Source organism: Brachyistius frenatus, unplaced genomic scaffold (assembly GCF_029030835.1).
Source record: "Brachyistius frenatus isolate BFR_SWC_R1_liver_20210118 unplaced genomic scaffold, ASM2903083v1 Contig_74, whole genome shotgun sequence".
Lineage (NCBI taxonomy): Eukaryota > Metazoa > Chordata > Actinopteri > Embiotocidae > Brachyistius > Brachyistius frenatus.
Window position 1 is genome coordinate 1,019,219 of NW_027210673.1, and position 10,913 is coordinate 1,030,131.

Genomic DNA, 10,913 nt, shown 5'->3' on the forward strand with positions numbered 1-10,913 from the left:
GCCCCGCGTGCCACCACCCCCCCCCCCCCCCCCCCCCCCCCCCTCCCCAACCACCACCATCCACGGCTGTTGTCATGGTGACGGGCGGTAGGGGAGGTCCTGAGATGGACACGTCCTCCTCCGTCCTGATTTACTGACTCCAAATAAACTGCGGGAAATTACCAGGGGCAGCACGGCTCAGAAAGGACATGTATTGATTCTCTCGTGAATCATCCTCGTCCTCTTTCCCTATTCCCAGTCCAATGTAGTTTGATGAACTACGAGGCGTGAAAAGTAGTGTAGTTTGGCTGCTGTGCCAAGGAAAATACAATGCAGTTAATACTGGTTACTAAAATTGACCTTGAAGGTATGTTATAGCACCCTCAATGAGGATGATGAATTGAAGAAAAAAAAACCCACAACCTTTTATCTACAGTTAAAACATTATTATCCCACTTTGAATAGTTGAATTATTACAGAAAAATCAACAATTAAAAAAAATAGCCATAAATGGGACATCTTGTGATCAACCAGGCTTAACTTTAACGTCATGTGAAAAAAAAAAAAAAACAACAACTAATAACTAAAGACTAAAACACCAATAAGGAGAATAAAATAAAGGGAACATATAGAGAATCTGACTTTTTCTAGCAAGAACCATTTGCCTTATTTGGCAATTAATACTGCCAGGTTGTGAGAAAAACTCAAAAAACAATACCACAGCTCACTACTACAGGGCTCACTGCTCAGCTGCTGACACTGTGCTGTGGTGGCACGGGATCCCTTTAGAGTAAATGTTTCATCGGCCTTGAAATCTGAAGCTGAGCAGGGTGTTAAAATGGCTCCACTATCGTGTGATTGCTTCAAACTGATCATGGGTTTGTTGCACAAATGGGACATGGCTAAAATAACAAAGATATTGTTTCATTTTTGACATATTTGTAGATTATTATAGATTAGGGACAATAATATGCAGAATACAGTATTTTCAAACTCATTAGAAAATCATAGTTTTTTTCTTAAAATAAGTAATTTTTCAGCTTTATTCGGCCCTGTTTAAAACTCATGTTTCCTTTCTTTAGTTTATTAATGGTGTTAACTCTAGTGCCTGTTATCGCCTGCACTTTTTACAGCTGCTTTTAACAGCTTTTAACATTTATACGGGACAGGGGAAAATGATATAGGACGCACACCAATATTAAACACAGAAAAACCTGCATCCTCCCCCCTCTGGCTTCAATTGCATGGTATTAACCAGGCAGAGATCTTATCGTGGTTTATCCGCAAGGTCACTGGTCTTATTTCAATGTCAACCACAAGAAGTTACAGCAGTAGACCTCCAGTGAGGATTTGAAACCCAGGAGAGAGAGAGAAAGCCTTGTGTTGTCCATGCTGTTGCTATATAAGCAGACACTCAGCTGGCCACTGTGATGAGCTCAGTCGTCGCCACAGTCACAATGATACAGTTTGCGGTTTGGTCTGTGGCCTTACTTTTGTGTATCAATCTCTGTCTGTGCGCTGATTCTGACGAGTCGTCTGGCAAATGTCACAGATGCAAATACCATCTGCTTTCTTGCAGCTCAGCACGCCTCTACTCCTCCCACTGTTCTGATGTTTATTGAAGACTGGTATCAGGGCTGCGTGTACCAACCCATATAAAAAGTCATTGAACTACCAAGCAAATGCATTTCTCCCTCTGTGAGCATTAATAAATAAACAGGCAGCTCTTAAAGGGTCAGTCCCATTTTAAATGGTATCTTTTCCATTCCTGCCTGTTAGTTTAGAGATGTAGGTCAGATGACAGCGCTGCAATGGCAACAAGGTTTTAGACAAATAGAATACTGCCACCCTGTGGATAAGGTGGCTAACTGAGCTGTGAGCATTCAGCCCCAAGAAACACAAGGGGGCACTGCATTACCCGCCTCAGCCCAGGCCTGTATATACACAACTATTGACTAGACTTGATTATATTTGCAGCACTCAAACAAAATAGTGAGCTGTCACGTCATTGTTGAGTCAAAAACCAAACAATATTTTCAGTTAAAACATTTCCCATTTATATAATCTGTGCTGCAAAAAGCATTTCAGTAAGCAAACTGAATTTCCAGTAGTCAACAACAGCTGATTTACTACTTACAATAATACTAGAATCAGTACAATCAAATATTCCAGTTAAAGAAAAAGCCACAAGCACACACAGATATTAAATCACATTCAGAAAGAGTTAAAGCTCCCTTCCCTAACATTCAACACACACTTCTCTGCACAAAAAGGTTCTGCTTTCACATGCTGTTCAAAGAATCAAAGAACTCCTGAGGGACGAAGACCTCTAACGTCAACACATTTAACGATATCACCTGCTGTGAGGTTTAGCAGCCAGTTACAGATCTGCTGATGAAGTCAGTTTAAAAGTATAGTTGAGAATGTAAACTTTTTCTTTTCATGTGTTGCTGAACAACAAATTATTGTAATTCATTATTGATTAGTGCACTAAGTACTGCTTCAATAATTAATTATATTAAATGTCTAATAATTAATCATGTATATAGTAAAAAAAAAAAAAAAAGACATCATAACTTGCTGTAGTCCAAGCTGTAATCTCCAGATTGCTTGCTTTGCTGGATAAACACAAACTCTATAGGATAAAGGTTCTCTCGTGTTAAGTGGCCTCAACACAATGCTTGGACCACTACTACTTCGTCAACAGCTTTGATAAAACTATGACTGGTAGAATTAGCCATCCCACGAGTAGGGCAAGTCCCTATTTGTTTTGCGAAACAGCTTCAGATTTCTGCAAGAACCTAATATTTCATACACACACTAGATGTGAAACAATATGCTCAATAAACACAGGCAGTGCTTAAATTGGAGTTTTTTGTTGTTGTAAATATCTAGATTTCCCATCACTGCTGGCAAACTCACCAGAGAGTTGGTCGGTCTCTGTGCCTCCAGAGGTGGAACTGTTGGCAAGCGAGGAGCTCCAGGATGCCGAGTGGCTGATGGCGAGGTTGATAGGAACGTGCTTGCCGGCTCCAGATGAGCTGGAGGCCTGATTCTCCAGCAGGGGGAGGAACATACAGTTGTCCTGATGACATGATTCTGCAAAACACACGTGAAAAAAATATCACAAGTAATGATCAAAGACAGATATCATGTTGAGACACTTTACAGTTTCATTTTTATCTTACTGAACTATAATACCAGCTTTGGAAGCTTGAGGGTTCAGATCAGTAAATTTTGTAGGTGATCTCCGCAGTCGCGTTCTCTATTCTCCCTCTCGTGTTACTGCTCATACATTTTTAACACATCTTTAAAATTCCTTTTTACCATCTGATACTTGACACTAATGGGGAACAATACGCCTCCTGGCTTTCCAAAACACATTGTCACAGTTTGTTGAAGGCTCGTTCTACCTGATTTCTGGGATAAAACTGCAGTTTTGTTACCAGAGTTTAATGCTTTAGAAAGAGTTTTCATTCAGCGTGTACTGATGTGTGCTGTATCCCTCATGTGTGCATTTGGCTTTGTTAAGAGCCACGGGACTGCACTCAGCGTCCAAATAACACGACTCAGTAATGATTCTCTCAGGTTCAGCACCAACATCTTCCCTCACAATCTCTTCTTAATGAAGCCCACTAGAAAAGTGAACTTGGTTGCCCGACATGATGCGTTAGCTATGTGATTGAACTGCCAAATTTGAAAAGTTTGTTGTTTCACTGACAAACACAATGTCTGTCTTTAAGGAGGTCAGAATAGTTGATGGGATAATCAAAGAACCTGCTACATCTAGTTTACCAGAGGTCTGAACATTTGGTCAGAGAGAAAAAAAACAACGGCCTAAAATGAACTCCATTAAAGCTGCGCAGGCTAAGTGCAGTAACATACTGTCCAGATAGTTTCAAACTATAAAGACATTAGGTACATCGATTGATGAGCAGGTACTTCCTGTATGAACTTCCTGGCACATTGATTATTTATTTTGAAGCCCCGGGTCACAAAATTCCCCCCTCAAACAACCATACATGTATGATGAGATGTCGCGCAAAGTGTGAATCCATTAACCATATAAAAGAGTAGTTTATCCAAGCGTCCGTAGCCAGACTGTCTGGTATTACCACAAATAAATGAAAACAAATGTCTCAAACACACGACTTTTAATGAGCTTTGAGGGATTGCATAATGAAATCAATGTGTATGCGGAATCATTTTGAAACATCAGCAGCTGATCACACTTTACAGTTCGAAAGTCGGCAGTTGCATATCTTCTCCAGCTGATAATTGAATAAAAAGGGCGTCAGTGTTTATCACCTTAATACATGTAGGCTAAAGGGTATTTATATTGCAGTGTTTCCATTACATGAAGGGCTACTCCAAGCTGGTTACATCACTTTAGCAGTTTGCATTAGTCAGCACACATCACTTATGGACACATTACTCTTTCTAGAAAATCATAATACTCTTGCTTCCTCCTCTAATCCAATGTGTGCAGACAAAACACAGAGCTCCTACAGACAAAATAAAGCTGTATTACGTAGCAGCAATTAAAGCATGTAAACAGTATTTTAAACAATGACTGAAGGGGTTAAACAGCATGCAAACTAAAAAACAAAAAAGTCAGGATTCCACAAACTGACTCCCAGTAGACAGATGCAGGTTCACCAGGTACCATAAAGTCCTCCAAACTTATGGTATCTACTCAGCATAGTTGTTCCATACCAAGTCATCAGTGATCAGCTCAGGCACTGCTTTGTTTGTAGTTTGAGAGACACCTACGATAGTACCAAGCAGCTTTGAAAGCTTGATGATTTGCGTGGCCGCTTCCTACAGAGCCACCACGTCACAATTTGCCCTCACGCCCCTCTTAGACTCTCTGTGCACCACTGAACATCTTCCACATGGCTCAACGCACATGAAAACAAAGTCCTATTAGCTTTCGGGAAATAACCGTAGTATTTGTCATTTTCATCTTTGCCTGGGGCGTTGATGATTTAGAGCAACTAATAAAAGCCACAGCGTTCATGCATTAGCATCCTCATTAAAACTGAGTGATGCTGGACATGTTTACTGGATTTCCCTGGAAAACAGTCACGCTCTCCTTTCTCCAGTAAGATGTTGAAGCACACGATCACAGCGAGCAGTCTTGAGCTCGTGTGAGCGATAAATTCAACACATGTACAAGAAAGGCACATACAAATGTGCAAGCCTAACCACTTAATCTAGCACTTTTAAAGAAAATGGCATGAGAGATGCATCCCTGTGAGCTCTTATTCACTAATGTAGCTTCACTAACTTCTCTGTTCATTCATTCATTCACTGTCGCTTTTCATTAATAAATTAATACCAAAGGATCAGTTTTTGTCACATAGATTAACAGTATGGTTCATACATACTGAAGTCTGTACTCATCAGTTTTACATGTAGTTTTTAGAGTATTTTGCACCAATTTTGGTCCCAAGAAACGGAGCATTATAATCGTCTATTATTAGCCTCATGTTTCATACATAACTAGAATGGACAGATTGTTATGTTTAAGTTGCATAAAAGAAGAAGTCACAGAAACAACATGTAAACTGAATTTTCTACAACACATTACAGGAAAACAGCTTATTACATTTTTTTTTTTTTCAAATAAAGTGATTTCAGAAAGACAGAGACCATTAAATAAACATGAGTTTAAAGAACCAGATAAAGTCAGTTAACAGATCAAATGAGGTCTTTACAAGCTATTAAATAATTGTGGTTTTACAGCTGGCTGTAGTTTTACCATTATATCAGAGGCTACTATAAACTCCATGTGCCTCTTTCAGAAGTGGATCATACCTACCCGGGGAGGTGCCCAGAGCCTGTGACACCTCGACGTCCATTGCATGCACCCGCACGGTCAGTCTCAGTCCCCCATCAATACGTCTCTGAACTGGCACAACTGCAAAAGCCAGTGCAGCCTCATGGACCTGTCATTACTACAGTGCAGCACTTTGAGCTGTGAAATAGTCCCGGCGCTGCAGCCAAGATGAATGGGTGGAGTTTGAAGTGTTGTCAGACAGAGAGAGGAGTATAACATTAAACTCTTAAGACTATTGATTGCAGGATATTGATTGGACAGCGCTGCTGCAAAGGACACCGTCTAAGTCACATGAGGATTTCTCATTAGACTTGTGTAGCTGACAGATTGAACCAAAGAGAAGTTGGACATGTGGGTTAATGATCACGTGGGTTAAATGCACTTGTGAGAAATGTGGTTATTTCAATTGTGACATCAGCAGCCATGTGGCAGCCTGCTGGAAGTCACGGCTGTATTATATTTTAGTTGCTATGGTGATAATGATCGTCTCGTGCTTCGCCACAAGGTGGCGGTGTTGGACCAGCTGTCACAGCACGAGCGAGTTACGTTCAAGATCGCGCTGCACAGATTATTCTACAATTAACGTAAATAAAGAAAAATAAACGATTTGTCAACTATGAAAAACAATAGTGATCTGTTAGGCTTTTTTGTTGTTGTTGTTGTTGTTTATTCTTGACGTGACGGTTGGGTTTATAACACGTCAGCTGGAAACGTGAACAGTGTTGACAAACGTGAGGTTATTGAACACACCTGTTCCAGTTGAACTCCGATCAAAACAAACCCAGAAGGGAAAAATATTTGCCGTGGGCGTCTGACTTTCAACCGAGCTGTTTCCCAAATGCCGAAGCGGATAAAGAAGAAAAGGTCTGACGAGAAATAGTTTATTATTATTATTATTATGTGGCTTTGGAGAAGCAACTTGGCTTTTTTAGCGCGTTGATAGCTGGTAGCTAGACTGCTAATGCTGCCGGAGCCAACCGCAGCCGCCGTTAGTCAGCTAACGGTCACGTCATGCCGATAGAGACCGCTTCTTTTACCGTAAACATCGAGCCAGCAGCCGGGGACAGGCCTACCCGCTGGGTGGGTCAGCTACTTAGGCCTAACCGAAGACACTGATAACTCACTTTCTACGTTGCCTTTTCCCTGCCCGGACCATCAACTGAAGCATGGGGATGTGCTTGCCGTGCCTCGGCGGAGCAGCGGACGACGTGGTTGTCACTCCGGATCCGGTAAGTTCATCAACTACCAACGTTTAGGATCAGAACATCTGTACGGTTAGAAAAAAAAAAAAAAAAAAGGGACGACACGTCTCACTTGTACCCAGATGTGAAGTAGGAACTAATACGAATTCATGAGGTTGAATTTTCATCCGTCACGCGTAAAGGACACCGTCAGGCCCGGTTGGGTGGTGTCGAGGAGGCGTTGGCTGTGTTTTATTTATTTATTTTTATTTTATTTTATACACTTTATTAATCCCCGAGGGGAAATTTAGTCTCTAAACAATGTTGAACGTGGTCCACGTGGTGAGGACAGACAGTCCGCTCAGCTCCAGCTCACGAGTTGTCTCTGCTCTTAACAGGATACGAGGAGACGACAGCTGGCTGAAGCTGCTGAGAAGAGACAAAAAGAGGTAAATGTGTTTTATTGTTCACGTGTCAAGTGCTAAAACACGGAGGTGTTGACACACTTACCAGATTATCAGGTGTAATTTGCTTCATGTAATGTTTTGCGGTACCCCAACCACGGACTCGGTTCTACCACCGTGAATGTAGTCTGTGATTTACAGTGTTGTTGAATTATGTCCTGAGAGATGTTTCTATTATTTTGTCTACCCCCCTTCCCCATTAAATACCCCCTCTCTAAAACTGAGCATTTTAACCTGTTCAAAAACAAGATTAACTGCTGCGCTGTGTACTTTATCTAATAATCTGGAAACTGAGTGCAGTAAAAAAATATCAGTTTATTGTAAAAAATTTTAAAAAAGACTCCCTATCTAAGGTGGATCTACTGTACAGTGTGGTGAGTAATGTTTTATTGTGCAGAAAAGCCACTCGCAAACCAATAAGAGCCGCGCTAAAGTTGTATCAAGGTAAGACGTAGACAAGAATAAAAAAAACTCCTTGGCCTGTGGACTGGCTCGACTGTCACAACTTTCTGCTCCGAGTCACTGTTTTCATCATCATATCTCTTCTGACACCCTGACAATTCACACTTTTACTACAACAGGTAAAAGCTCTCGGCCCTAACCCACAGTCATGTTTCAGCAGCACAGCACTATTGAACAGCGTCTGCTCCATCCTTCAGCTGCTCTGTCTTACTTGGCAGTCGAATGCCAGTTTTGATTGACCGTAACTTCTGCTTTTTGAATTGATTAAAAAAAAACACTCTTGAAATACACATGCACGCCTTTAAAACTGCTTGTACGTGTTTTTAAAAAATGTAATCAACGCATACACACTTTTCTAATAATGCCATCGCCTGCTGGTCTCTGATAATATCCTGCTCTCTTTCCGCACAGACAGCGTACAGGGGTGTTAAAAATCCAGGGGCAGTCGAGAGGAAAAAGAAAAAACAAGAAGAGGTTGAGAAACAGGCGATGACCACCTCTGTGTCTGGTGGCGGAGGGTTGAAGGTTAGTTTTATGGTTATCCATAAACTGTTTAATTTCTAGAACAACAGGAGTTTAATTTATAGTCCAGATAAAAAGGACTCTGTCAGCCTGAAGAACAAACACATTTCAGCACATTTAATTTGAAGTAAAATAATGAATACTTCATTAAAGTGCCAGCTTTATGTAGTGGTATATCAATATTGAAACTAGTAAAAGTATTGCTGTTTTAACACATAGTGCTCAAACTGCAAAGAGACAGAAGGAATTAGTTTTCGGGCAGCTGTGAGTTTGTTCACTGTTAGTTCATTCGTTCACAAAATTCCTCCTCAATATGATGAAAAAAAATTATATTATTGACTAGTTAAAGTTATTTAGGTATATAGTTATTAGTCTTTAATTCTTATGTTGTAACGTTTTGAGCAATTTATGGCACAGGAGTTTCTTTGGGGATTAATAAAGTTCTATCGCATCTTAAGAGCTCACGTGGATCAGAGTTGATTGCGAGTTGAAACTTGAGATTGAGACGGATTTATTGGTCATGAGGAGGAAATCTGATTATGACCGTGAAAAAGATAACATGAGGGTGTTTGTATGTTTTTGACAGCTTGCAAAAACATACATTAGCAATGCAGTACCCATTATCCATTTGATTTCAAATTATGTGTGCTGAAGCATAAAACAGCGAACTCTCCAAATACTCAAAGTATGGAAAGCATGGTTATTGAAAATGTTAAAGGATTATAGTGATATATAAACAAGACTCGGTCAAAGCCTGGTATTTGGCTGGACCGCCTTTGAAATGTGGGCTTTGTGTTTTAATATGTGTACAGGAAGTTGTGGCATTTGGCCAGCAGACGGTATTGCTTCATCACTCAGTCACTCACTCGGTGACATTTTTTAACAAGGCTCGTTCTGCTGTTCCGGTCCAACCAAAAATGGCAACGATTACTGCTATGTTAAAGTGTAATATGATGTACCTTAAACCCAGTGAGAGATTAGATATGTTAAAAGTATTACACTAACCAATAAGTGCAGGAAACATTAGTTTCATAGGGTGATGGATGTTTTACTGATGGGCCAACAAGCTCGATCTCTTGAACACTGAACTTGGTGACAATTTTTTTGTCTCTGTTTTTTTGTCTTTAGTGGCAGATGGGCTGAAAACCATAATGGGGGAAGTATGAACTCTGATGTCCAAAACAACATGAAGTGTTGCTGTAAGATGACTTGAAAGATATTGGAAGTACTGTCCATTTTTACTTCTTTATTTCAAAAATCAAATTTAAAGAAACAGCTACAGTCATCAGGCTTCATGCTAAACAAGCTGAAGTTATTCCAGACACAACACAGCAGTACTTGCCAAGTTACACAAGCCAGTTTAGACTTTTGAAGAAGTCAGGGATGACACGGTAATGTGTAAAGAAATACACTACTGTACATCCTGGTTGTATTAGTTTTATTTGACAATTAATTATAGTCTGACAGTGACTTACATTAGAAAACATAGAAGAACATGACGATGAAGTGCCGTTGTATATTAAGACAGAGCTGTCCTCAAAGGTTATGGCTATCGTAGTTGAGGATCAGAATTCACTGTACGGCCGTTAACAGACACGTTATTTTTTAGTGTGCCTCAATAAGGATCCTGTTAACACTCATTCACTTTGTTTGGAACTCTTTTTTTTTTTGGCAGCACAAAAACTAGTGCTGACAGTGCTAGTTGGTCTTTACTAAACTTGTAATGTGCTTCCCTCGTCACTTCAGTGACCAGTGCAGTGCATTTGGCCATGTGGGAGTCACTTGTTGAAGACTTGGTTGAGAAGTGCATCTCTAACATTGTGCTGAGAAGATGTTTTACAACGTGGTCTCTACGTGGCGCAATATCCTTTTAGTTGCTATTAATTTGGCGATTCGGTCTGTAAGCACATGAAAGTTAATGTCGCTACAGAGCTGAATTGTGCAAAACAACTCTAAAACAATCTCCTGACTAAAAATGAAAAGGAGGAGTGATGGATGTGTCCTTATTAATCTTGTGCTAAAGACCTATTGCACTTCACACTAGTCTTTGCTCTGCTTTGATAGAGTCCTTTTTGTTTTTTATGCAGTTTTGAGTTTGTTGCATTGAATTATGATGTATGCAAAACACTGATGTGATGGCTGCTTAATTTAAATGAGATATGAAACGTGTTTGTGAATTGCCACTATACAAACTGAAGATTTAGTTATTCACTCGCCTACACACAAACAACAAATATGCTTCAAGTTACTCGTATGTTGGGAGATTATTGTCGACTACAGTGGAAACAAGTAGAGACTGAAGGAACCGGAAAATGTAGTGAAATATTTATTTTGACTTGCCTATTTGAGTGCATTTCTTACCACCGTCTCTTGGTCCTTAAATGCTTCTGGTGCTCTTGCCTTTTTGTAGAACAGGAAATCTAGCCAATGTTATTTGCTACAATAAACCACATTTCTGCTACT

At 40.2% G+C, this 10,913-nt stretch overlaps 1 protein-coding gene across 1 annotated transcript; it reads left to right on the forward strand.

The window, feature by feature from the left end:
* The first annotated feature begins 6,574 nt into the window (after positions 1-6,574).
* Positions 6,575-10,911, forward strand: svip (small VCP interacting protein). The gene is made up of 5 exons (XM_069708213.1): positions 6,575-6,685; positions 6,987-7,050; positions 7,401-7,451; positions 8,340-8,453; positions 9,579-10,911. The coding sequence occupies exons 1-5, from the start codon at positions 6,660-6,662 to the stop codon at positions 9,591-9,593; spliced, it is 270 nt and encodes an 89-aa protein (XP_069564314.1). The 5' UTR covers positions 6,575-6,659; the 3' UTR covers positions 9,594-10,911.
* The last annotated feature ends 2 nt before the right edge of the window (positions 10,912-10,913 follow it).